The 27,416-nt window shown below is 50.4% G+C and overlaps 1 protein-coding gene across 14 annotated transcripts in view; it reads left to right on the top strand.

Moving 5' to 3' along the window:
• The window catches only part of ACTN1 (actinin alpha 1), a gene marked incomplete at its 5' end in the record, with an annotated part of 93,428 nt that overhangs the window by 26,952 nt on the left and 39,060 nt on the right, over nt 1–27,416 (top strand). For all 14 annotated transcript variants that reach the window (XM_084239616.1, XM_084239615.1, XM_084239614.1 and 11 more), the window contains one exon: nt 26,121–26,235. In XM_084239616.1, the coding sequence (XP_084095742.1) occupies nt 26,121–26,235 (115 nt within the window). The remainder of the gene's footprint in view (nt 1–26,120; nt 26,236–27,416) is intronic.

Here is a 27,416-nt window from a genome sequence, read left to right as displayed (position 1 = left end):
AAAGGGCTGTGTTTATGGTTCGAATCTGGCAGAGAAGGGGCAGGAGGGGCGCCACTGCTTCCCCTACTAGGTGTGAGACACAGGGAGAAAGGCTGCCCTTCCTCACGGTCCTCAGACCCCATCCCAAGCTAAATGGTTTGACTTTGAGAAATCCGCAGCATTCATTTTATCCCTGAAGTTAAAGCAGACCATTGCCTTCAAACAGCCTCTAACAGCTGGGCTTTGCCAGGCTGGAGCTTTATCCCTGGTGCCTCGGAACTCCTGGAGTTGGCTGGCTGTCAGCTTGGCTTGTCTGAAGTCTGCGGGCCCCGGGTGGGTCAGCGGTGCTGCTGGCTCCAGCAGCTGGCCCCCTCCACCCCCCACCTCCTGGGATGAGGAGCTTGAGACCCAGAGCTGCCCAGCCTGTCAGAGACCAGACACAGGCTCCTCTTGACAGATAGAGAAACTGAGACCCAGCGGGCTGAAGAAACTGGTCCATGGCCACATAGCAAATCAGTGGCAGACTTGGGATTCACACCCCACTTCCTGATTCTCAGTTTGGCTTGATGCTCTTTTCGTGGCCCCATATGACTTCCCCTTCTGTCTGCTGTTTGTATTACTCTCCATGTTCTGCACCCTCAAGGCCACTTGGGGAGAGGGGCTGGGTTTTGAAACTTGGTGGCAATGCTCAAGAGGCCGCTGAGTGCCTCGAAGGCTGGGCTGGCTCACCTCTGCTTCCTGGCATTGGTGTCATCCTTGGCATAGGGTGAGAGCTTAGGAAATAGTAAATGAATGCCTGACTGGGTGGCGTGGCCTCAAGGCTGTTGAGGTGCTAGTGTTCCACTTAGAAGCATTACTTCAGGGATGGAGACCAGGCTTGCACAAGTCTCCTGAAGCTGAAAGGTGCCTTGGTGCCCCTCTCTGAATTATAGGTAAGGAAACTGAGGCAAGGCCACACAGCTAGTCAGTGGGAACATTGGAAGCAGAACCCAAGTTGGCATCCCTCCTAGTGTGTTCATGTTGGAGCTGAAGGCAGAGAGAGGAAAGGCCCTACTTGTCCTTGGTGCTTCCCTCCTCCTGGGTCTTCCTGTCTGTCTCCCCCTTCTCTCCTGCTTCCTCTGCCCTTGAGTGAGGACAGTGCGCTGCTTTCACCAGAGCCATGTGGGGAAGGGCTGGGCATGTTGAGATGGGACTATGTCATGCCCTGTGCCTTCTTAGAAAGGGAGTGAGGGCAGACTGGCTCATTTCCTTCCAGGGAAACCAAAGTCCTCATCACCCTGGAGTCAGAGCCAGGGGAGGGGACCCCAGCCCTCCATCACCTCTGGCCGCAGGGCACACGGCCCTCCCGTGGTTTTCATGAAGTGGGTTGCAGGGAGGCCTGGTGCAGCACTGCCGGCCTCCACCCCAAGTATGCCTTGACTGCTTTTATTTCTCATCCTTATGGAGGCTGGGCTGGTGCTTCTGGCAAGGAGGGGTGGGGTGATAGCTTTGCCCTCCACCCCCATCCTATGGCATGAGGAGCTCTTAAACCCCCTGATGAGTCAAGGTGGAAACATTCTTGGCTTGTAACTCTTCATTGTCTTTTTTGTTTTATTGTGAAAATATGACACACTTACGGTAAAAAAAAAAAATCCTCATAGGTAACATGGTGATTTTTCTATGCCACTCTTAAAATTGTGCGTGTTTAACTTACATATACATATTTATTGTTTTTGTGTCAAATACATGTAACAAAGATTTACATTTTCACCATTTTAGTGGACAGGTCGTGGCATTCAGCACCTTTATACTGTGGTATGTTGGTCGACCCCCATCTACCTCCAGAGCACTGTCACCTGTCCCTGCTGAAACTGTACCCACTAAATAATAACTCCTCATTCCCTCCTCACCCCGACCCTGGCAGACACATTCTACCTCATTAAAGTCGAATTAAGCGATAATTTGCCCTCTCGTGTCTGACTCATTTTACTTAGCAGAATGTCCTCAAGTGTGTCGGCGCTGTGCACATGCCAAATCCCTTTCCTTTTTTAGGATTGAGTAATATTCCACTGTATGTGTACTCCAGACTTGGCTTGTCCTTTCATCTGCTGATGGACGTTTGGACTGTTTCCACCTCCTGGCTATTGTGCTTAATACTGCTGTGAACATGAGTCTACAGGCCTCTACTTGAGTCCCTGCTTTCAATTCTTTTATGTGTGTACTTGGAAGTAGAACCGCTATATTTTATGTTTGCTCTCAGATACTTTGAGCCCCTGGGTCAGGACCTAGAGCTGAGCTAAGGGTCCTGTCCATCACCTGTTCTTCCTCCTCCCAGGGGCCTGGTCCCTGATAGCTGAGGTAGCTAGCTGCCTGCAGAGCTGCAGGGCCAGTGAGCTGTGCTGCCACACAGCTGGGACCACTGAACTAAAGAGAAGCGCTGCGTCTTCTGGTGGAGAAGGGCCTCTTTGAGCCAGCTCCTTGCCCAATTTTGGCCACAGCTCTGGGAAGGGGACTGCAGCCTCCCTGGGCAAGGAGAGGAGGGACCCCAGAGCTAGCTGGCCCTCTGTTCCCATTGGCCTGTATTCCCCCCCCCCCCCCCCACTTCTTCCTGCCCAAGGTATTTGTCTCCCAGAGTCACTTTTGGAGGGTTTGGGTGATAGACTTCTGGCCAGTGAGTTACAGAGGCTGAGGTAAAGCTTCCTACCTCCCTTTGGAGAACAGTTCTGTTTCTCATAAACGAGTGAGATCTCCTCTCCTGACCCCTGCTCTCCAAGTCTGCTGGACTGGTGAGCAACTACTGTATCAAGTCAGGCCCTAAATTAACCCCACCCCAGAGCCTCGTAAGGAGCAGGCTGGTTTCTGCCTGCTCACTGGTGCAGCCCTCCACCATGAGCTTCATCGCTTTCCCCTCACCCCCATGGATTTGCCCCTGCTTCCCTCTTGGGTGCTCAGTCTGTGCCTCATTGGAAGGCGAGGTGGGTAGTTACCTGTCAGCTGCACAGAAGCTCTCAGAATGGAGCCATCTCTGATCCTGGTAGCGACTGGTCTAGGACCCTGTACTTAACAGAGGTGCAGTGAGAGCAAACAGATTTTGGGATTTGGTGTTAGGGAACTGGGTTCTGGCTGAGGTCCTGTTTTTCTTTTCTTTTCTTTTCTTTTCTTTTCTTTTCTTTTCTTTTCTTTTCTTTTCTTTTCTTTTCTTTTCTTTTCTTTTCTTTTCTTTTCTTTTCTTTTCTTTTCTTTTCTTTCCTTTCCTTTCCTTTCCTTTCCTCTTCTCTTCTCTTCTCTTCTCTTCTCTTCTCTTCTCTTCTCTTCTCTTCTCTTCTCTTCTCTTCTCTTCTCTTCTCTTCTCTTCTCTTCTCTTCTCTTCTCTTCTCTTCTCTTCTCTTCTCTTCTCTTCTCTTCTCTTCTCTTCTCTTCTCTTCTCTTCTCTTCTCTTCTCTTCTCTTCTCTTCTCTTCTCTTCTCTTCTCTTCTCTTCTCTTTTTTGGCTTTCTGGGTAACTTCCAAGCCTCGGTTTTTCTGTCTCTAAAATGGGGATCAAAATCTACCTCTTAGGGCCTCCCTGGTGGCGTAGGGGTTGGGATGCAACCTATGAAGCTGTCCGCAGCCTCTGCAGCCTCCGCAGCAAGAGTTTGATTCCCCTGCTGGCCAGGGAGATACCCACATGGCACAGCAGACCTCTTCTGACTCGCCTGCTGCTCTCCTCAGCAGTGTATTTTGGTTGGTCCGCCTGTTCTGCTCTCTACTCTGTCTCCGGTGAATCCTCTCACCCCCCCAACACCTCTGGCCTGTACCCCAGCTCTTATATGTATAAATGGATAAATCTTTTTTTAAAAAAAGTCCTTTAAAATCGATCTCTTAAACTTGTTATGAAGAGTAAATATGATAATCAGCACAAAATGCTTAGTAAGTAAGTGTCATGGATGTCAGCTGTTGCCATTATTGGGCCCTACTCCTGAAGTAGGGAGGAGCCACCGGCCACCGGGCCGGGCAAGGGCTCATTGCAGGAGGGTTTGGGACGGCCATGGTGCTTTCCCTCTGCTTCTCATTGTCTGGTCCAGGCCAATCTGGAGGAAATTGCTTCCTTTCCACAGAGACAGGAGCTGCTGATCTCTGCTGTGGGCTGACTGCTGCTAAGTGGGGATTAGGTGTTGGTGGGAAGAAGGGGTCCAGGCTACCTTGGGCTTCGTTCCAGATGCAACATATTTTCTGGTCTCAACAGACACTCTTGGAGATCCCCCCACTCCAGCACCAGGCATTCTGGATCACATTCTGCTATTCTGGGTTCCTATTTCTGTTTCTTAGGGGGTCCTACCTGCCTTTCTAGATTGCAGGCTCTGGAACTCCTGTCTTTGGGCCTCCCCGGGTGGCGCAGCAGTTGAGCGCTGGGCTGCGAAGCCGCCTGCAGCCTCTGCAGTGCCAGTTTGATTCCCAGCCACTGGCAAGGGTCCCACATGGCGTGCAGACCTCTCCTGCCGCCCGCTGCTCCCCTCAGCAGTGTGCTTCGGTCCTTCTGCCTGCTCTGCTCCCCGCTCTGGCTCTGGTGAATTCTCTTACCCTCCCGCGCTTCTGACTGTACTCAGTGCTTGTATAAATAAATAAATAAATCTCTATAACTCCTGTCCCCCTTCATATTTGGGGACAGAATACAGCAGCCTTGTGGTGTCCTTGTGGTGATGCCCCTTCCTCTGCAGGACAGGATGAGCGGGGCCACCAGTGCATGGGTCACATCCAGGCTTCAGGGGTGGGCATGGGAGAGTGATTCTGGCCTGGAGCTGTCCTTTCCTTCCTGCCGTCCCTGCCGGATGGTCCACCTTGCAGAGGCTATGGGGTGTTGGGAAGGGCCTGACTTTGGAACTGGCAGTTTGGGGGTGAAGGGAAGTTCTGCCATCATACTAGCTGTACTCTTGGGCAGGTCCTTATCCTGAGTGTCAGTTTCTTCATCTGTACAATGAAGAGTTTGTCTTGCAGGGTCATTGCCAGGGACTAAACGAGGTGAGAGAGGCAAACCACCCAGGCTGGCCTCCTGCTCCTGAGGGGCGAAGTGGGAGCAGATATTGTTATTCTGTGAGTGTGCACAAAGCCAAGGAGTATTTTCAGTAAACCCCTTTTTCTTTTCTGCACAAAAGGTAAGGGGATAAAGACTTCCTGTGCATTTCTTGAGCCCCAAGTCGTCCAAACTTGTCTGATTATAGTGCACAGAGTACTTTTACTTGTTAAAATACTGATCCCCAGGCTCTACTCCAGAACTCCTGAACCAGAACGGCAGTTGTCGGGGTGGATCTATCTTTTCAACATGTCTTAAAATTTGACCTGTTTGGGAACTATTGCTTCGGTCAGATCACTCTTTCACTGGCTGTATTGTTTTGCTCTTCACAAGACCCCACAGAGGCCAGTGCGGGAAGGTGCGGCCCCTATAATAAGCAGATTTTATAGGTGACTTTAGGACCTGAGGTCCTCAGCTCCCTTCTCGTGAATGAGAATTAGAATTCAGATTCCCCCAGTGCTGTGCATCCATTGTGCCTGCAAACATTCCATGGAATCATGTGGAAGGTAGAGGATGGAAACTTATGGAGCGATAGAAAGGTGTGTGACAAGCTCTCCTGGTGGCAGAGGGGGTACTGTGGCGCCCTTCTGCTGTCTGCTGGGGGGGGGGGGGAAGCTAGCAAATTTTATGACATATTGAAAACACAGAGGGGTGGTGTTGGGGAGGGAGTCTGAGGCCTGATCCTGCCCGAATGCTTTCCTAGGTGTGCCTTCTGAAAACCAGGTGAGTGTGCCAAGCCTTGGGCTTCTTCTGGAGGCACCAGGAATCAGCAGGTGTTGTGCAAGGAGTTAGGGAGGCAGTGTGGGCCAGGCAGACGAGGCTTGACCACCTACCAGTGCCATTGGTGGTGTCCTGGAAGTTCCCTCTCACTTCCCTCTTCATGGTCAGATCTGGGAAGCCTTCTGGAAGCACCAGCAGGTTTGGCTCCCCTGTTCAGCTGGGGGAAGGCAGAGTATGCGGGGTGCGGGAATGGGTATTGCCAGGTCAGCCAGCCATACCGGGCACAGGGCGCACTGTCTCTTCTGTGTCTTTGTTGCAGAGTTGGCCTGATCCATTAAAGAAATGCCCTTTTAGGTCCTTCTATACCATCCCTTTCTTAAGGGGGTCTTAGTGATGACTTCAATCTGACTTGCTCCATGTTTTGGTGGAGAGGTTTGGGGATGGTGGGAAAGAGACGCTGGTTGCATTAGGGCAGTCCTACCAAGTCCAGGTTGTTTGCCCTGACTGAACAGCACAATTATGGGGGTGAGGGGTTCAGGAACTGCCTGTGCAGAGCTTCACCCCCAGGGGGTGATCTGACTGGACTGAGGCAGCCTACTGGGCAGAGAGAGTAGGGAAGCCACACTCTGGAGGGGTGATGTGACCTGCTGCTGGGCCGTCGGGAGTGAGGAGATCCAGGCTGAACTAATCTGGGGTTGGAAGAATGGACTCTGGCCCCAGTGCCAATCCCCCATCTATTGTTTGAGGTGACCTTGAACAACTTTGTGAGCCTCTCTGTGTATCAATCTTCTCTCTGTAAAACGGGCTTAATGATAGCACCTACTTATTGGGTAGTTGGGAGGAATCTTTGTGTTCATACGCACTTGGCAGCGAGGGCTGGGAGGGTGTCCCGGGCTTTGAAGTCCTTCTGCTCTGACCTTTACACTGTCAGGCTGAGGACCTTCTTTTGTGACCTTGTGAGCTGCTGCAGCTGTCTGGATGGGCAGGGGAGCTTGAGGCCAGGGGTGCCAGGTTTTAATGGATGGCACCTTCATCCCTTCTGCTGGCTCATGTCCGAGCCCTGGGTGACCTCTCTCCTTCCATGACACCCCCCTCCCCCCATCTTCTGTGTTGGCTGTTGTCATAGAGTCTCCTAACTAGTCCCTGCTGCGTTCTTGGCCACCCTGTTTGCTCTTCACGCTGCAATTAGCAGTCTCTTTCTAAAATGCAGGTGTAATTATGTGTAAACTAACACCTGATTCCCCCACCCCCACTCCTACCAGTCAGCTGAAATCAAACTGCACCTCTTTGGAGGCTTCCTCATTCTCAGGAGTAACCATCCTGTAGCCTGGGACCTGCAGTGGCTGGCACCCCTCTCTGCACCGGCCTCGTGGCCCCCTCCACGGTGTGAGCCGACCTTCATGTCCTTTTCCCTTGGCCTGTGATATTAGTTGCCTCTGCTTGGGTGGCACCACTCTCCTCACACCCCCAACCCCACATACAAGTGGAGGGCGACCTGTCTAGGTCTGGCACCCATTGTCCTGAAGCAATTATTAATAGTACCTCCTTTTATTTTCATTTTTTAGAAAGATTTATTTATGCATACAAGAACTGGGGTACAGGCCAGAGGTGTGGGGGGCGGGGTGTGAGGATTCACCAGAGACAGAGTGGAGAGCAGAACAGGCAGATTGACTGAAATATACTGCTGAGGGGAGCAGCAGGCGAGACAAGAGGTCTGCCGTGCCATGGGGGTCACCTCCCTGGCCGGGGATCAAACTCATGCTGCAGTGGCTGTGGACAGCTTCATAGCGCTGTGTCTTAATGCCTTGTGCCACCAGGGAGGCCCCTCCTTTTATTTTCAAATACCCCAGTTTGGGTGATAAATTATGTGGGACCCTTCACATTTACAGTCTTTCCATCTAAAGTTCCTAAGCTTTAAGAATTCACAGATTTTTGGGCCTCCCTGGTGGCGCAGCGGTTGAGCGCTGGGTTGCGAGGCTGCCCGCAGCCTCCGCAGCGCCGGTTCAATCCCCGGCTGCTTCCCGGCTGCTTCCTGGCTGCTCCCCGGCCACATGGCGCGCAGACCCCTCCTGCTGCCCGCTGCTCCCCTCAGCAGTGTACTTCGGTCCTTCTGCCTGCTCTGCTCCCCGCTCTGGCTCTGGTGAATTCTCTCACCCTCCCGCGCTTCTGACTGTACCGAGTGCTTGTATGAACAAACAAACAAACAAATAAATAAATCTTTGAAAAAAAAAAAAAGAATTCACAGATTTTTTCAGAGTGCTGGTCACACACCCACCTGCCTTGAGTCAGGGGAGCACCTTGTCTTAGTCTAGTGCTTTCCAGAACTCTTCATAGATGCATTTATCTTAGTTTGCAAACACACATTCATTTGTATGTGTCTTTGATTAGCATTTGTCTCCCCTCTTAGACTGAAGACTCCTTAATTTAGGGACTTGATCTTTTTTTTGCCCATCACGTGACGTAGTGTTCAGTAGGAGTTTACTGAATGAATGCATGAGACGGCTGCAGCTCACTGCCACGGCGGGCCTGCAGCCTGGGTGAGTCTTGGGAGAATGTGCAGTGGCCTGCCGTGAGGGAGGCTGCTCACCTCAGGCCAGCCCAGGCCTGAACAAGTTGGTTGCCCCTACTGGGGCATACACACCGCCTGACTTGGCTACCCCTTTCATTTATTCATGGCCTCCCTCAATGGGCTTTGTGTTTGGACAGCTAAAAGAGACAAGAGTTCAAACCCTCTTTCCACCACCCCAAAACCAAGATACAGAAGAAAAACATGCCCAACTTATTCTGCATCCCCAAGGAGCCAGAAAGTCCAAGACCTTCTCTCATGGCTGGATGTGAGTGCAGGAGTTGATTCTCAGTCCAGTGTCCTGGGCTGCCCTTAAGCTCCCCCCAATCCCAATCCAGGCCAAGGCCCAGTCTGGGGACAGCTGCACAGGTTCTGTTGTGCTCCACACTGACTCTGGGCGGGTGCAGGATGGTGTGCAGAGCTGGAAGGTTGGGCGGGTAGTGCGCTGAGTCCTCATTATTCCCTAGCCTGAGCAGAGGTGGAAACCTTACCTGGGAAAGGCTCAGTCCCAGGTTAGAGGAAAGGGCTCAGGTGTTGGTGTCCTGTAGACTCCAGTTCAAATCTCACTAGCCTTGTGACTCGGAGGTTGCTTCTTAACACCTCACTCTGTTTCCTCCTATGTGAGGATTGTTGATGGGATCTACGGAGATGGTGTGTGCCCTCCTGAGTGATGACAGTGATAGCCAACATCTTCCAGCAACTCTAGGGTTCTGTTCTCAGGCCTCCCTGAGGTCCACTTTGCCCTCAGTGTCCCTGTGTTTAAGGGTGTAACAGTACTTCCCTCACAAACAAGGTTTGGGGGAGGCTTTGGTGCTGTGGACTGTCCTTGCTTTCAGCAGCCCCTCACCCTGCACTGTTTTTGAGAGTTCAGCCCCGTACTCGAGTCAGAGCAGGTGTGGGTCTTTGGGTTTCCAGGATTGCTGTGAATAAACCCACAGGAAGAAACCTTGCTACCTGCCCCTTCCAGCCAGATCTGCCTGCAGCCTCACTTCTCTCACCCTTCTGAAAATGTGAACGTTTCCATAGACAAATTCCTATTCCTCAGCCTCTTGCTTCCTGCCACTCCCTTCCCTCCCTGTCCCTTGAGCTGGCTGGCCATGAGGGGTGCTGGCCTGCAGTGCTGTGCTGAACTGGGGGCACCCCAGACTGACAGGTGTGGTGCACAGGCTGGGGGGGGGGCAGGGGTGGCACCTTCCATGGCCCACAGGTTGCCTGTGACTCCTTAATAAAGAGGTTTTGAGGTTTCTGTGCTGCTTTTTCATATACTGATGTGTGTTTGTATTTTGGGAGAAGAAACTGCTTTCCTGGATCTCAGATAAAGAGAATTGACTTAGTTAAGCCCTTAGTTCATGGCCCACTGTCATCATAGTTCCATGCCAAGCCACTTGGTGTCCATCCTATTTCACTCCAGTCACCCCACCATGGACGTCGATGGTCTCCAGGTCCTCCCCTGCCAACCACACAGATCACAGATGGCGAGCTTTCTTCCTCCCACACGTCCCTGTGTTCACTGAGTGGAATTTCTTTGGGAGAGAGTTTCCTGGCCAGGGGATTTCTGGGTCCTGGGGTTGATGCACAGTGCATCAACCTGGATTGTTCTCCATCCACCCGCTCTGGATCCCGCCACCCTCCACGTACTGCTTCCCTAACCCCGCACACATCTGGTGTAATCACCTTCCTAACTGTTCACCAGTCTGTTAGGTACAAAGGGAGAAATCATTGTTTGAACAGCATGTGAGGAGGAAGTCTTAGTGCCAAGCCTCCTCTCCCCCTTCCTCCCTCTGCACTCCTGGAACCAGAAACTTCCTCTTAGGTGGCTGTTGAGTCCCACGGAGTCCTCTGCAGAGAGCCTGCAGAGGTAGCAGAGAACTGTGTTCGGGCTCTTAATAGCAACCTCCTGGGGTGCAAGCCACTGGTGTGATGCTTCCACAGTTGTTTCTGTCCCACCTGCTTTCTGCCTGTGTGTGTGTGTATATATGTGTGCGCGCGTGCGTGCGCGCGGAGTGTCTCGAGCATCCCGAGCATCCCAAAGGCTCTGGGTTCTCTGGAGTTTTGGGCTTTCCCTGCGGAAGTCATGTTTCTATCTGCCTTTGGAGTGAGGTCATATGGCTACTGGGTGGTCATCCCTGGGTGGGGGTGTAGGGTCTGGACCAGACTGGCGCTGAGGCCCTATTGAACTGCGTCCTTGATGGGGTCCAGGAGTCTAGGGCTAGGGGCACAGCACCTCTGGAGCATGCTGACCCAAACTTGGAAACACTCTGGGCACCATCATCCCTGTGTGGTGCCAGGTGACCACTCAGTATGCACGGGCACCCCACGGTCCCTGAGTACTGCCCTGTTGTCTCCTTCAGTGAGCACCTCTTTTCTTGTACTGTAGACACTATTCACTGCTTGTTCTGTTGGGCTCCTTGCATATTAGCTCACTGAAACCCCTTAAGAACCCAGTGAGAAAGGTCACAAAGAGGTCAAGAACTTGCTCAGGGCCCAGAGTTAGTAAGCGACTGTGGGGTGCCCGTGCATATGGAGTGGTCACCTGGCACCATGCAGGGTTGATGGTGCCAGATGAACCCAGGCATGTTGCACCCAAACCCATCCTCTTAGCTGCTAAGTGCCTAGCCTTTTGTGTGTTCTCCAGACCAGCAGCAGCACGTGGCACCTTGGAGGTCAGAATTCTGGCCTGTGCACAAGGAGATGCCTCAAGAGGCCTGGGGTTGGACTGTGTGACAAGTAGGAATGGAAGCTGCAGACTGTTTTAGGGGCACAAAGAAGAGCCGGAAAAAAATCTTTTTTTTTTTTTTTTAAGATTTATTTGTTTATGCGTACAAGAACTGGGGTACAGGCCAGAGGTGCAGGAGGTGAGAGAATTCACCACAGAGTGGGGAGCAGAACAGGCGAATCAACTGAAATACACTGCTGAGGGGAGCAGTGGGCGAGTCAGGAGAGGTCTGCTGTGCTGTGTGGGTAGCTCCCACGCCGCCCGGGGGATGGAACTCATGCTGTAGAGGCTGTGGACAGCTTCACAGTGCTGTGCTTGCACAACCGGGGAGGCTCCAGAAAAATCTTTATCCAAGTCCTATCTCTTTCATTCTTGCAAATTTGTAGTATGTGGTCTGGCTTCTGGAGAGGACCCTACACAGAGAGCTTGGAGTCTAGGCAGCCTCCTTGTTCGTGGTCAGCAAAACACACTCAGCAGAAAATGACCCTGGAGAGGAAGGCAGTTAATTGGAGCTTTGCTTTTTGAGCACCGACTTTAAGCATTGTGCTATTTAATTCTTACCACAACCCCAGGAGGGGTTGGTTTGAGCCTTCCCGTCCTACAGACAAGGCCATCGATGCTTCAGACCATACAGTAGTTGAGGGTCAACTCTTCAGCTACTCGGAGGAGTCCAGCCAGGCTCCAGCCAGTCAAGTCACAGATGCCCGTGTTTTCTGAATACAGGCTGAGCCAAATTCCCGTCCACTGGGGGACAGCTCTCAGCACCTGTGCCAGAAAAACCAAATGACCTCACTTTGGGTCACTTTCCTTTTTTGGGGAAGGAATGTATGGGCCACTTCTGTGAGTTGTGACACATGGAAGCTGGTGTGCAGTGTGATCTGTGGGGGGCAGAATTGGACTCCAGGCTGTGGGGGCCTGTGATTGGCAGGACCAAATTTGGGGTCAGCAGTTAGAAGGCTGTCCTCATACTGGCTTGGTGGGGGTGCTGCTGCCCTGCCGTGGGCTGGTGTGAGTGTGCTGGGGAGATGGCAGCTGACCTTTGCTGGTTAAGCAGATACACTGGGACATGACCTGCTATGTAGGTGACCACTTCCTGGAGAGGCATCGACAAGGCCAGTGGCATCTGAGGCCCACAGTTCTGGCCTGGCTCAAGGGCTCCAGACCCTCCCACCCTGAAGTCCTCAATGCAACTTACTTACTAGCCCCTGTTCAGTAGCTGAGTAGCTCAAGTACTTCTGGAGCTGCAGGCCCTGGAGCTCAGGGCCTGCCCTGAGACTGGTCTCTAGCTAATGGGCTGAATGGGAAGAAATAAAGTAAAATAACACCTTGATAATAGGTTTAGTGGGGTCCTGGAGCATTTTAGTGTGGGTGTTTTTAAATAGCTTTATTGAGATACAATTCACATGCCAAGAATTCACTGATTTAAAGTGTACAATTTACTGGTTTTTGGTATATTCATAGCTATGTGCAGCCCTCATTACAGTCAATTTTAGAATGTTTTCATCACCTCAAAAAGAAACCCAGCACCCTTAGCCATCACCCCTTTTCTCCCCCTCTACCAGCCTTAAGCGCCCACACTGCTCTGCTTTCTGTTTCTGAAGGTGGATTTTTGCTTTTTTAATAGCCAGTGAGACTTAATCTGTGTCTGGCACTGGAAAAGCCCTTTGAGTTTGCTCCACAGTCCTCCCTCACAACAACTGCCTGGAGTGGACACTGATTCCTGTCTTTGTGTTACTGATGTTGAGGCCCAGGCCCTGTGAACCCGGATACAAAGGCCCTGTTGGCAGAGCCTGCCTGTAGCCGCACCTGTACTGTAGACTGTGGTCCTAGGGAGGGGAGCCTGTGAAGGTGGCAGATTAGTGGGGGCAGCTAACTCGTTGGCCAGGAGCTAAGGGCCAGCCAGTGCTCTGACTTTTAAAACTGCTCTGAATTCTTTCAGGAACCCACAGTTTCCGCAGCCCTGCACCAGCAGGAGGTGCTGAGATCCCAGGCCAAGGTGTACCACCTGAGGGTCTTGGCTTGAAGGGGGGCCTGGGGAGCCCTTTCCAACCCGAACATGCTCATTTGGTCATGCAGCCTTCCAGATGAGCCATTCGGGTCCCTGGAACCTTGGCTGTCTCTGAGCTACTGGTGCTGTTTCTCCCCAGATGTGGGTGGCAGGTGGGCATAAACCAGGGCACAAAGGCAGTTACCTCACCCCCTCCCATCCTGACTGCGAGGCTGGTCTCAGCATTTCCTCATTGTAGGAAAAAAAATAAGAGGACCTCTTTCTACCGTGAACCACTCTGTGAATGATTAACCCTGATTAAATAGAAAGAATGGGAAGTGAGGGCATGATGACTGAGTTTTATTGTGCTCCTGCCCTGTTCTGGGCATCCAGCTGGAGGTTTTTGTTTCTGTTGCCCTCACCTTGACAAGAACCCTGCAAAATGGTGATGTAGCCCCACTTTCAGGTGGAGGCCCACCCTGGTTCATTAAGGCCACATGGACAGTGAGGGACAAAGGCCGGCCAGATTGACATTTTTTTTTTTTTTAAGATTTATTCATTTATTTATACAAGCACTGGTATAGTCAGAAGCGCGGGAGGGTGAGAGAATTCACCAGAGCCAGAGCGGGGAGCAGAGCAGGCAGAAGGACCGAAGCACACTGCTGAGGGGAGCAGCGGGCGGCAGGAGAGGTCTGCGCGCCATGTGGGACCCTCGCCCAGCGGCCGGAGATCGAACTGGCGCTGCAGAGGCTGCGGGCAGCTTCCCAGCCCAGCACTCAACCACTGCGCCACCAGGGGAGGCCCAGATTGACATTTTTAAGAAGCATCAGTCCCGGAATACTTTGAAGGACTTAAGTTCTAATTTGGTCTCTTCTCATTCTGTGCGTTTGTAGTTTTACAGAGGGGGCATCCTGAGGCTGAGGTTGACCCCTGCCCAAAGAGACACAGCTAGTGAGAAGTACAGGCTTGGACTAAAGACCCAGCTCCAGTGTCCAGCTCCCTTGGCCCCCGGCTACTGCACGCTTGGTTTCAGGACCCTAGCCTCATGTAGCTCGAGGGGACGGGTTGTTTAACAGGTGCCCTTTCTGAGCAGCGGAAACAGCCTGGTGGTTCCACTTTTTCAGCAACCACTCCCAGGTGGGTGGAAAGTAAATAGATCTGGGTGGAGATGTTCTCGAGGACTCTGCTTTTCATCTCCGAGTGAACCAGCTGACAGTTTGCTTTGAAAGGCTGGCAGTCAGCCCTCGATAAGTTAACCAGATACCCTTATTTACGTTACCAGAACACTGGGCATCTGAGATCACTCTGGGCAGCACTTTGCTTAGTTAAACCACCCAGGGCCCATGCCCTGGCCCCAGATTGGTCTTGGGGGGGAGCAGAGGGACTCAAAGGTGGCCTGAGGGACAGAGAATGCTCCTTGCTGCTCTGCAGCCACCTCCCTGCACAGCAGGTGCTGCGCTCCATCCTGCGTGCACCTGTTGGCTGGGCCTCTCAGGGTCCCTGCCCTGATGCTCCCACACCATGGCCAAGCTCCCAGTGGCAGTTGCTGGCTGTGCTGGCAGCGATAGCTGGGTGCCTGCCTGGAGGAGTGGGGGCTGGGGGTGCTGTTGAGCTGAATTTTGACTTGATGAGTCTAGATCAGAGTCCTGGTTGGTCTCCTAGAATGAGGAGAAGCCAGCTTGTTTGGGGTTTTTCTGGTACCAGTTGGCTGGAGGGGAGCAGTCCCCACTCTTCACCTCCCCTCACAATTGACAGTTTGCTGTCTAATTATTGGGGTCGATGTGTGTGCGTGATTGCTGTTTATTCTCATTCTGGTCTCTCACTGTGACTTTTCAAAATACAATACTACACTGATAAAGCTATAAAGTTTTCCAGAACCCTTTCTCTAGCTAGTATGTTCTTTGAGTCTCTTACTAATTCTTAAAGTAGATGGGATGATTTTTCTTGTTTTATTTGGAAGCATTCATTTTTCCCTTGATAGTACATGAGCACTGACTCTCTCTGCCCTCCAAAAAAAAGAATCCCAGAGAAAAGGAAATTCCCTCTATCCCACCCCAGAGGACTGACTTAACAAACAAATGCCCACACTTCCAGACAGACTTTTCTTATATTTGCATAGCCTTTTTTTTTTTTTAAATAGATAATGACTGCACTTGGCACAGAAATCCTCAAGAAACAAAAGGGTATTCTGTGAAAAGCAAATAAATGTCCTGCCTCTCTTGTGTGCCTTCCAGGCATATACTGGCACAAAGCTTTCAGCGGACCCTCCATTAAACTAATAACAGGTGTCTGGTTATGAGGGCTGGGAGCTGGCAGACCAGAGATGGAAACTCTGATCCAGGCCATGGATATGAAGGCCTCTGTGGAATCTACTGGCTCCCTTCAATGGAGCAGAGCCCACCTGTCGGAATCGACCCATACATAGGGCCAGATGTTTGTCCCTGGGTGCTCTCTCTGCCTGTATCTTAACTAGGTGCATTTGGATGGAGAAGTTGCTGGGCTTTGGCCTATAAGGCTTGAGGGTATGTTTGGGTTATATAGTTGGAAAGGTTGAGGTGACTTACCCGAGGGTCACCCAGGGCAGAGCCCAGATTTCCTGACCCCTGTGCTCCAAACAATAACTCCCCTGAGGTGAACCCTGGCTGGGCTGGAGTGCCCCCTCCCAAGGGCCACGGGAAGGATATGCCTGAGAGAGGTGTGGCCAGCACGTGAGGCCGGGACCTAGTGGCCCTCTCATTTGGCTGCAGGTGGGTTATCTTGTTTACTCTGCTGCTTGACCAATAGCAGAAGCACCTTTGCCAGTGGAGACTGCTCTGAGGTCAGCCAAGAGTGACAGGCCTGGGTTGGGCCTTAGGGCCAGTAAATATTAAGAAGGCGAATGCCAGTGGGGAGGAAGCACAGGGAGGGAGTAGGTGGTTAACAACCTGGCAAGGGAAGAAGGAAAAATCACTAGCAATTCAATTACTGGAGCACAGGCACTGTTTGCATTCTGATGTTTTGTTTCAGTTATTTTTTTTTAATGTTTATATGCACAAATAACTTTGTATCCAGCTTTTCTGTTAGTGACATCTTTTCCATAATAATATATGGTTTCAGAACCCATCATTTTGACCATGTATATGGTTTGACCAATATATGGTTTCAGAACCCAGTATTGTTCCATTAAGTGGACAAACCACATTTATTTAACTAATACTTTATTAATGTAATTTGTGGCTATTTCTAATTTTTTTCTCTCAAGTGATGCTGCCAAGGATGTTTTCATGTTTATGGATTTTGCTTTATTTTGAGCTGTGTACCCAGGAGTTGGGTGCACAGCTGACTTTTGCGATGTTTTAATCCACAAAGCATAGCGGTATGCATGCACAGGTATGCGTGGTACGTCTAATCAAAGTCCCTTGTGACAGGTATCGTCCTTAAGCAAGCCCAAATGACGGGCGTCCCCACATCCCCTCGAACCGGGGAATTTGCTGCCAGATTCCCTGGTGGCTGCTGTTAGGAGAGCTGACTGCTGGGCACAGCTGTCTGCTGAGCGCCGTGCCCACTGGGGTACTGGGTGTGTAACTCTTTGTGAGGAGACTTAGAAAGATTTCATGTTTTCCCATCATGGAACCAGGGACCCTCTGGGTCTTAATGCCTATTTAGCCTGCTGACATCTTTTTGGGGGCCTGTGGGATGTCTTATTCTCAGATCATATTAGTCTTTAAAAACTAGAGGATTCCCATGAAGTCTAGACTTCTGGCTCCTCTTCTTTGGAAATCTGTCCACGTGGAGCGGGAGAGGCTTCTCCTGGGCCTCCTACTCCTGACTGAGACTGAAGCTGGCTTGCAGTTGTCACTTACCAGCTTGTACCCCTGCAACTGTTTCTCTGTCCCTATGTTGCTCTCTCCTGGGTGGAAAAACAAAAGGATAGCTTGAGAGAACCTGTTTCAAGAAAAAAGCATAAGCCTCCAGGGAGGGAAGGGCAGACCTGACTTGTTTGTCTTACGCTTGCCCTTTTTGCTCATTTATTAAATCTCTTTCTACCTTAATTTTCTCATCTGTGAAGTAGGGAGAACAGTAATACCTGCCTTGCAGTGTTATGGTGAAGGTGAGATGAACTAAGGGGATGAATTGATCAGAAGTCCTAGCATATAGTAAGAGCTCAATGAGGAATGGCTGCTATTTTTTTTAAAAAAATTATTTATTCATGCATACAAGAGCTGGGGTACAGGCCAGAGGTGTGGGAGGGTGAAAGGATTCACCAGAGACAGAGCAGGGAACAGAACAGGCAGACTGACTGAAATACACTGCTGAGGGGAGCAGCGGGCGAGACAGGAGAGGTCTGCTGTGCCATGTGGGTATCTCCCTGGCCGGCCAGGATTGAACCCGCGCTGCAGAGGCTGTGGACAGCTTCATAGCGCTGTGCTCAACCACCTGCGCCACTAGGGAGGCCCAGGAATGGCTGCTATTATGTTATGAATGCATGTGTGTCTGTTGAGGTTCTCAACTGGGGGTGACTTTTGGCTATCGCAGCTTGAGGTGGGGGTTGTTAAGTGCCATCTATTAGATAGGCTAAAGGATACTGCTAAACATCCTATAATGCATAGGACAGGGCCCCCATCCCTAACAAAGAAGTAACCAACTCAAAATATCAATAACACTTTAGTCCAGAAACCCAGCACAGACAGTTAAGCGTATGACTTTTGTTCTAATTGAGCTCTTTAAGCAAATCCAAACCCATATTTTCAAGACTGCCTTGGTCTCTCAGACACAGAATTAGAAGGGACCTTATTTAGCATGGCCCAGGGGATGCTTGAATCCTTTCTCTGCATTCTCGCCAAGCATATGCCTTTGGCAGGCAACGCAATGAGCATCCAGCTCTTGAGCTGTTCTGTTTTCCCTGCAGCTCCTTGTCCTTCATCCTTAACCGTAGCTACCAATAACTTATATAAGGGCGACTGTGCTTAGCTCTTGCTGTGTGCCGCTGTCCAGATCCTCTCCACCTATGAGGCTGGTTCAGTTACATCCATTTTACAGATGTGGAGGTTGAGGTTTGGAGAAGAAAAAACACTTGCCATGGGTGCTAAGGGCCAGCGGAATCAGATCCAGGCCAGGCTTACCCTAGAATCTACATTCCTCACCATTGCTGCCTGCCTTGTTCTCCCTGGTACTGCACCCAACAAATTGATTCACTTGTCCTTTCAAATATTTGAGGTGAGCACCCGAGTTTTCCCTTCTCCTGGTTAAAGAGCCCCAGGTCCCAGAGTTCTCCTCAAAGGCACCATTTTTATCTGCTCACCTCCTGAGTGCTTGTCCACCTCTGGACAGCCCCCTGCCCACCTGTCTGCCATTGCCTGTCTCCACTGTGCTGCCCCAAGAGGCCGTCCCTCCCACACCAGCTCCACTAGTGTCCCGTCTGCTCAGACCCTGTGCCCAGAATCACCCACATTCCATCTGGTTGGTGGTTTCATTTCACAGTGACCCATTTTCAGTTGTCACTCCACAAGACTCATTAGGCCATCCTCCTGGCCATTTAGAATCTCAACTTTGGGGGCCTCCCCTGGTGGTGCAGCGGTTGAGCGCTGGGCTGCGAAGCTGCCCACAGCCTCTGCAGCGTTGGTTCGATCCCCGGCCGCTGGTGAAGGTCCCACATGGCCCAGCAGACCTCTCCTGATGCCCGCTGCTCCCCTCAGCAGTGTGCTTCGTCAGTCTGCCCGTTGTGTTCTCCGCTCCAGCTCTGGTGAATTCTCTCACCCTCCTGTGCTTCCGACTGTACCCAGTGCTTGTATGGATATTTAAATAAATAAATATTAAAAAAAAAAAAGAATCTCAGCTTTGGTTGACCTGTTCTCCCACCCACGCCAGCATCTGAAACCCAGACCATCCGGGGGAGCAGAAGGTGGAATTGGGCATCAGAAGCCAGCTGTGAACACACCCAGGTGTGTTGTGTGTCATCCCCTCTGGTCCGTGCATCCTCGGTTATAAAGTGTTGAGCAGCCCAAACTAATAATTATAATTATTGTAGTAGCAGCAATAATAGGTAATTACTGAGCAGTCACTGTTCAGGCCCTCCTTTCAATGTTATAAGTAGGTTGTCATGTTGAATCCTCCACCCGACCTCATACTACTGTTATTATTATTCCCCCCATTTTATGATGAGCACCTCGAGGCAGATCCCCGCTGAGTCACTTGTACAGGGTTACCTCTTGGCTAGAGGTGATAGACCAGGGGTTCATGTTGCCATCTTTAGAGTTCCTGAACCCTTCTCATCCTTGGGTGCCTGCTTTGTGGGACATCCCAAGTGAGCCCTGTGACCTTTCTGAGCTTCAGTGTCTCACGTTTTACCTCTTGCTACTCCCACCGCGGTCAAGACTGTGAGTGCAGCTTGATTTGAAAAGTGAGCCCCTGACTTGTGCTCATGGGGTGATCACCTGTTCCCCAGATCCCAGTGGAATGTGATTATTTAGATGTTCTTTTAGAATTTCACATTTAGACAGTAATGGTGATGGTAGTGACTATGTCTTGCATACTTACTGTATTTCAAATGATATTAATAAAAGCAACACTAATACATTATTATCTTTTCTATTTTTGTGGAAAAATACACATATATATTTTAATTGAAGGGCGATTGGTTTACAACGCTTTTATTTTATTTAAGATTTATTTTTATTTATTTATGCATACAAGAACTGGGGTACAGGCCAGAGGTGCGGGGTGAGAGGATTCACTAGAGACAGAGTGGGGAACAGAACAGGCAGATCTACTGAAATACACTGCTGGGGGGAGCAGCAGGTGAGACAGGAGAGGTCTGCTGCACCAGGTGGGTTGCTTCCTGGCCGGGAATCGAACTCGTGCTGCAGTGGCTGCTTATAGCTTCATAGTGTTGACACTTAACCCCTTGTGCCACTAGGGAGGCCCTATGACTCTGTGTTATAGGGGGATAGGTTCACATCTCCTCAGATGTATGTCACCACACCATGCCCACCACCAAGCCCCATATCCTCTACCATAGACCACTGGACCCCCTCCAGTTTGTTCCCAACTGCCCTTCCTCCCGCTTTGGTGGCCTCAATTCTGTAGTCAGATTCCAAGGGTTTGTTTTGGTTTGGTTTTCTCTGGCCCTTTGCTTTGTTTCTTTATATCCAACCTAAGAGTGAAATCATCTGGCATTTGCCTTGCTCCTTCTGACTCATTTTGTTTAGTATAATCCTCTCCAGTTCCATCCATGTTGTTGCAAATGGCAAGATTTCATCTTTTAAAAATTTTCCTGCAGCTGAGTGGTATTCCATTGTGTGTATACACCACATCTTCCTGTACACACATCTGTCCTTGGGCACTGGGTTTGTCTCTCTCCCTTAGCTCTTGTAAATAGGGCTGCAGTGAACATAGGTGCGCATAGACCCCTTTGAATTAGTGTTTTTGTATTGTCTGGACAGATGATGATGATGAGTGGAGTTGCTGGATCATATGGTAAATCTGTTTTTAATATTTTGAGAAACCTCCAAACTGTTTTCCAAAGGGGCTGGGCCAGTCTACATTCAGATCAGCAGTGTCTGAGGGTTCCTTTTTGCCCACATTCTCGCCAACACTTGTTGTTTCTGGTCTTTTTTGGTATGCTGGTATCTCATAGTGGTTTTCATTTGCATTTCCCTGGTAATGTGATGAGGAGCATAAAATACACCATATTCTTATTTAATTTTCATTGCGGTGCTGGTAGGTTCTCTCTTTTTTTTTAAATACTTATTTATGCATACAAGAACTGGGGTACAGGCCAGAGGTGTGTGGGATGAGAGGGTTCACCAGAGACAGAGAGGGGAACAGAACAGGCAGATCTACTGAAATACACTGCTGAGGGGAGCAGCAGGTGAGTCAGGAGAGGTCTGCTGCGCCATGTGGGTTGTTCCCTGGCCAGGGCTTGAACTCGTGCTGCAGTCTGCGGTTAGCTTCATAGGTTGTGTCTTAACCCCTTGCACCACCAGGGAGGCCCCATGGTAGGTGCTCTTATCCACATTTTGCAGATGTGAAAACTGAGGCTCAAAGAAACCTTTGTGGCTAAGTTACATTTCTAGTGCATCTGAGCTGGAGAATAGGGAGCACATGTTCTCAAAAGCCATTCGTCTTAACACATTTTAAAGGAAATATATGAATATGAAACTTTTTAAACATACATGGAAAGATGTGAGAGGAGTCTCGGTGAAATCTCTAGAGATGGTAGATAAAGGTACTTCTCTTTCTCCATCATCTCCATGGACCTAGTCTTAGATTTAAGTCCTGTTTGTTCTGCCCTCTGCCCCTTCAACCCTTGGGGCCAGGCCAGGCTGTTTGCAACCCTGAACAGTAGTGAACAGCTGACCAGTTATACTCTTTACTTCTTAAAACCACCTTTAAGCCAGATTCGACATGGTGAGCAAATGTTTCAAGGCCAGTGAGAAGTTGACCAGGGGAGCAGGTTCTCTGCCAGCCTTCCCCGGGTCCTGGGCCATCAGAGGCTGTGCAGCCAGTCTGGGGGTGGGTGAAGTGTGGAGACAGGCAGTCGAGAAGGCAGCTAGCCCCTGCCACTCTTTAAGCACCTCTGGCATGTTGTCCTAAGCCCTTTTCCTGAGACCACTCTGCATCCCTGAGTCTACTTCTAGAAAAAGAGTGGGCTCACTGAAGGCCTGTTGGCTCTTCCTATCTCCTTAATCAGTCTGTCAGCCAGAGAACAGGCTCAGGGATGGGTTCTGGAGCAGGAGGAAGGTTGTAGGGAAGGGGACTCAGGCTGGGACTGAGGCATTAAAGCAGCCCCTTGCCCTGTAGTTAAATGAAACTGGACCATAAACAGGCTGGTTAACATTGCCCATCACCCTGGGGACTCTGGGCTAGAGCCTAAGGGGCTGCAGTTTCTGGCCATGGGCATGACTTGAGGCCACTGTCTTTTCCTCCTTGTTGGGCCCTTAGGGTGCCGTCATGGGGCAGCTGCCCACCTCTGTCATATGTGGGAGCTCAAGCTTTGAGACCAAGGCCCCACACTGTTGGGAAGTCATGGCTGTGTGGCATGGCATGAGTCCTGAGTTGCTGATTCTGCTCCCCCCATTGCCCTGTTAGCCATCTGTGCCGGGGAGAGCCATGGGACTCTTAGCAAAATTGCAGCCTTCTGTATCCCCACCGTGATTTTAGTCCCTCCCATGACATGTCAGCATCAGTCCCCCAAAAAAGTTCTAGACACCCAAGATGTCACTTTGGAGACACAGCAAGGTACTGTCAGGGGTGGGATGTAGGGCAGAACTTGGTGATTAGGGGCAGGGAGGAGGGCGTGGGGTGGGAGCACAGAGGAGCGAGGCCCCGAAGCCCGTCTGCCGGGAGGTTTCAGAGGAGCTGGTTTTTCTCCTTCTCCTTGCCCTGAATCGAGCACTTTCTAAACGGCAGGTACTTCATAAATATGTGTTAGTCCCCCTGACTTTTATAAGGTGCTTTCACCCTCTCCACTTTATTGCTAAGGGAACCAAGGTTTAGGGAGGTTAATCTGAAGGTTGTACAGCAGGTAAATAACGCCTCTGAGAATTGGCCCCATGTCTGGTGCATCTCCAAGTGCGTGTTCTTAAGCACTGCGTCACCTCCGCCATTTCCTCTTAGGCCTGAGCTTCGTGACAGGCGGGTTAGGCTGCTTTGTTGGGGCCTTCTGCTATGTGGGAAGTGCTCAGAGGCCCCTTTGCAGCAGTTTTCTGTCAATGCATGGGATAGCGGTGTAGGGGTTTCAGCAAAGCTCAGTTCCCAAGGCCTCAGAAACGGGATTTTGTACTGAGACCTGAGAAATTTACAGGTGTGCTGGTCCCTCAGGCCTCTGAGCCAGAGCCCCAGGAAATGGAGCTGGCTACTTTCAACAGCACTTTTGCTCTTACACAAAAGCATTAACTTTTACTCAAGCAGCATTTCCTTCCTTCCCTCTCAGCCTCAACCGCGCTTGTTGACTGGTTGGTGGGGGTGCTGCTGGTGATCCCATGGTTATCTTGGACCTGAAACTGTCCCTGGAGGTTGCGGGGGCAACCCATTTCCCCTCGAGTCAGTAGATCACAGGCAGGGTGGGGTGTAGGCTTGGAGGGTGATGAGAACAAGGCACTGTGAAATACAAGATGATGGTAAATGAAAAGACCCAACCCCATGTGGATTTATAGTATGATGATACCCAGTGGAAGTGCATATTTGGACAGGTGACATCTGGGAGAGAATATGGGAACACAAAATGACTTATTTATTTTAGAGTTACAAATTCTTTATTCTTCATAATGAAAAACATTATAATAGTGAAAGCAAAAGCTAATTACCTATTCATCTCTGGCCAGGCTTGCAATGCCACAATGGAGGAAAGCACCCCGTAGATACTCTCTCACACCAAGTAGGTACTCTCTCACACCCAGTAGGTACTCTCTCACACCCAGTAGGTACTCTCTCAGGCCTTGCCACCTCTCCTTGCCTCTGAGCTATCTTCTGCTTCTGGAGGTCCCTGAGAGGAATTTGGCCACCTGCCCTGATACCCTTCAACAAGGCCCACGGGTGCAGTTGGGTCTTCCAGAACCCTCCCAGGCTCACATCTGTTCCTTACTCATTCCTTTACTCAGTTGTCTTATTTTTATGTCCACTAGAGTGTTGGGAATTTTGATGTTCACTGCTGTGTCCCTGATTCTGCCCTGGGACTCTAGGGTGAGCAATGAGTCTTGGGGTGTAGAGCTAACAAACAGCCAGCTAAGGATCATGCGGTGGGATATGGGCAGTGATGGAGTAGATGCAGGACATGGTGGGCTTTGTGCCCCCAACACAGTCTTGGTGGGTGGTGTCAAGTGGGCTTCCTGGAGGAGGTGATATCTTACCCCAGCTTGAACATTTAAAACCTATCCTCAGAGAGACTTTGGAGCACCAGAAATCCTGACCATCCTCCCTCTATTATGTTGATCCTTCATCCTTGAAATATCAACTTTAAACACTTGTGAAATTGTTTATTTCTCTACACTGAACTGACATCAACAACTCAAGTGAAGCAACAAAGACACAGCTTCCTGTTGCTTTTTAATGTGGCTAGACATGGCTCCTCATGGGGCAAGGTTCTTGGGAAAGCGGGGAGAGGTCAGCAACTTCCTCTCAAGTCCAGTGAAAAGTTTAACTCAGAAGCTGCTGAGACAGATACAGTTCAGTTGTTTTTTTTTTAAAGATTTATTTTTATTTATGCATGCAAGCATTGGGGTGTAGGCCAGAGGTATGGGGGCTGAGAGGATTCACCAGAGACAGAGTGGGGAGCAGAACAGGCAGATTGACTGAAACACACTGCTGAGGGGAACGGCGGGCGAGACAGGAGGGGTCTGCTGCGCCTTGTGGGTCAGCAACCTGGCCAGGGATTGAACTCATGCTGCAGTGACTGGCCTTAGCTTGATAGCACTGAGACTTTAACCCCTGTGCCACCAGGGAGGCCCTGCAGTTCAGTTTTTATTCAAACCTCATCAAAATGGAAAGAAGTAATAGTGGTTCTGAGCTTCTCTCAGGTGATTATGATGTGCTTGATTGAGCAACTCTCAGCCCTTTTTTCTCTTTTTACCATTATGCTAAATTAAGAAATTTGTCCATCAAGAAAAACTGCATAGGTAAGGTCCTAAATTGCTGTTCATGGTTCCTCACACTTTTTAATCTGGCTTCCAAGATTCTCTGGGCCCATCTCCATTCCCAGACTCCTACATCACTTTCCCTTCTTGTGCTCTTCACGTTGGTCACATGCAGTGATTTCTCAACAGGTCCTATACCCGCCTGCTTCTGAGCATGTATTTATCAGCATAATGCCCGCCACTCAGGGGTGACCAATACATGTTTACTACTCAGTGTAATGATTAAACCTCCATCCCCTCTGCTTGGAATGCCCTTCCCCTATTACTCCTCTCCTCCCTTTTGTAGTCTTTATCCTTCAAAACCTGAGGATACCCCAGAAGAAACCTCCCCAGCTATTGGTTTGCATTTTGCTTCTGTGCACACATTGCATCTTTCATGATCTTTATTTCTCGTCTCTCTTGCTAGGTCATCAATTCCGAGGGGGATCTGTTACCTTTCTCCACCGAAACAGACATTTCTTTTCTCTTGTAATCACTGGTGTGGTGTTTATCCCCCCTCTTCCCACCTTCACATGATTCTGGTTGCCTTCCCCAGGAGCAGGAGTATTTCTAGTGTGGCTACCACTGTTGTCATGGAGAACGCACTGTTCACTGTGGCAGCTTTGTGGGGCCTGAACATGGAGCCCCGTGTAGTTATGAGGGCCTTTTGGTGCGAAGTCTGCACTTGCCAAGGATAGGGCTGGGTGTGAAGCAGAAGTGCTCTTCTGTGTCCCATGGAACTTGACATTGTGGGAGGCCCTTGCCCAGGCTTAGAGGGGCATGCAAAACTGAAGCCACGCGTTTGTTCCACCACCCTGGCCTTTGTTGAGCCACCAGGTGGTGCTATTGGCCGGGAAAGCTTGGTTAGTGACCTGCCTGATTTTCTGCTTAATAAAGAAACTTCAATGTTGCTGATCTTTCCCCCCACACATGAGAATTCCAACACTGATGGTCTTTCATTGAGCCTCCTTACATTCACTTTCTAGGATTTTTCCTCAAACTTTTGCAGCTTGAGGTGCTTCCATCCACCATCCCAAGCACACACAGACATGGGGGTGCTTACCTTTTTTTCTCCTTATCATGACACTGTGCCTCTGAACTATATCCCCAACAAAGTTGATTAGTCCTTTCCTTTAGCCATCTGCCAACTGGGCAAGGATTTAATAGTAAACTAATTAACCTTAAGGTGTTAATGAGGTTTACTATTATTACTTCTGGGATTCTCTGCCTTAAAACTGTGAAGATTGAAACCAAGCCTTATAACCTAAGAGGTAAATTGCTGGCATTCCTAACTGTAGATGGAGAGGAAGTTTTTGAAAGAAGATGGGAGGGTAGTGGTTAAAGGATGCTGGTTTGTCCATCCAACTGGTGCCCACCCATGACTTGCACAGAACCACTAGCAAGATGGCACGAGGCAGGCGGGTTCTGGAGACCCATCGAGGCCCCTGGGAGACCATAGACCCTGATCCTAAGCCTCTGTGACCAGGTGGCCTGAGGGGAGCCTGATTGCTTGCTCTTCTTTCCTTTGCCCAGACTTTCACGGCATGGTGCAACTCCCACCTCCGTAAGGCGGGGACACAGATCGAGAACATTGAGGAGGACTTCCGGGATGGCCTGAAGCTCATGTTGCTGCTGGAGGTCATCTCAGGTGAGTGGACCAGCCACTGGTGTTGGGAGTGCCAGGACAAAAGTGTGCCAGACCCAGTGTGCCCACCTCATCAAGATAAGGTGCTACTGCTGGGTTCTGCCGCTCTGGGAATGTGCCCTTACCCCTCTGCTTCTGCGCTGCTGTGGTTGTGGCTAACTTTGGCTCTCCTGAAAGATGTTTGTGGATGAAGTGTGAATTCAGACTAGGAGACTGGGTCTTGGTCTTGGCACTGCCTCTGACCACCTATGTGTCCTTGGAAAAGTCACTGCCTCCCTGCCTCAGCTTCCTCATTGACAAACAGGGAGTTTGAAGTTTGGTCTCCAAGATCAAGAATGCAGGCTGATCATCTCCATACTTTGGCTACCCATCTGCCTATATCCACATGGGCCAGTCCCATGATCCCCACTTTATCTGGCCCCGAGCTTGGAATTTGAGTGTCCACATACCAGGAGGAACAGCTTCCCCTGGCTGCACATCTCTGCTGTCTTATGAGTACCTTTCTTCCACCATCCCTTCAAGGTTCCAGTCCCCAAGATTCCAGCCTTGGCTTATAGATTGGGTAGCCCAGCTCTGTCTCTGCCTTCCACCTTGATGCCAGCGAGTCCCAGACCTAATCTCAGAACTGCCTTTCCCCTCAAGACCCTCTAAATACTGACCCTCACTAGGCACCTCCACCCAGTTATCTCCCGGGGTCCACTCAGCATGCCCCAAACTGTGCTTACACTCTGCCCCTTGCAAACCTCTTTTTCCTCCTGCGGTCTTTGTGTTTTTTCCCCTAAATCTCATTTAGGAATCACAGACAGCTCCCTTTTGCTCTCCTTTCCAACTTGCCACTCTAGTTCTGGTCATTCTGTTGCTTTCTTTCATTATCTATCTTTTGCCTCTGCTACTGGGGTGTCAGTGGGAGCCTGTGTCCACTCTCGCTTAGGCCTCCGACCCCCTCTCCGCGACTCCCTCCCCTGCAGTCCATCATGCACTGCAGCCAGAGGGTCCATTCAACAGCCCAAATATGGTCGCAGTGTTCCCTGCTGGAACCCTCCAGTGCCTTCCCAGGGCTTTGTGCCTGCAGCCCACATTCCTGAGCACAGTTTGTAGGCTCCTTCGTGAGCTGGCACCTGCTCCGTTTTCAACTACTATTCCCAAAAAGGTATCATTCCCAGACCCTCTGCCCCCCTGGGAGA

This window comes from Talpa europaea (genome assembly GCF_964194135.1).
Source record: "Talpa europaea genome assembly, chromosome: 8".
NCBI classification, from domain to species: Eukaryota; Metazoa; Chordata; class Mammalia; order Eulipotyphla; family Talpidae; genus Talpa; species Talpa europaea.
Note: the sequence above shows the minus strand (reverse complement) of the source record. Positions and strands in the feature narration are given on the sequence as shown.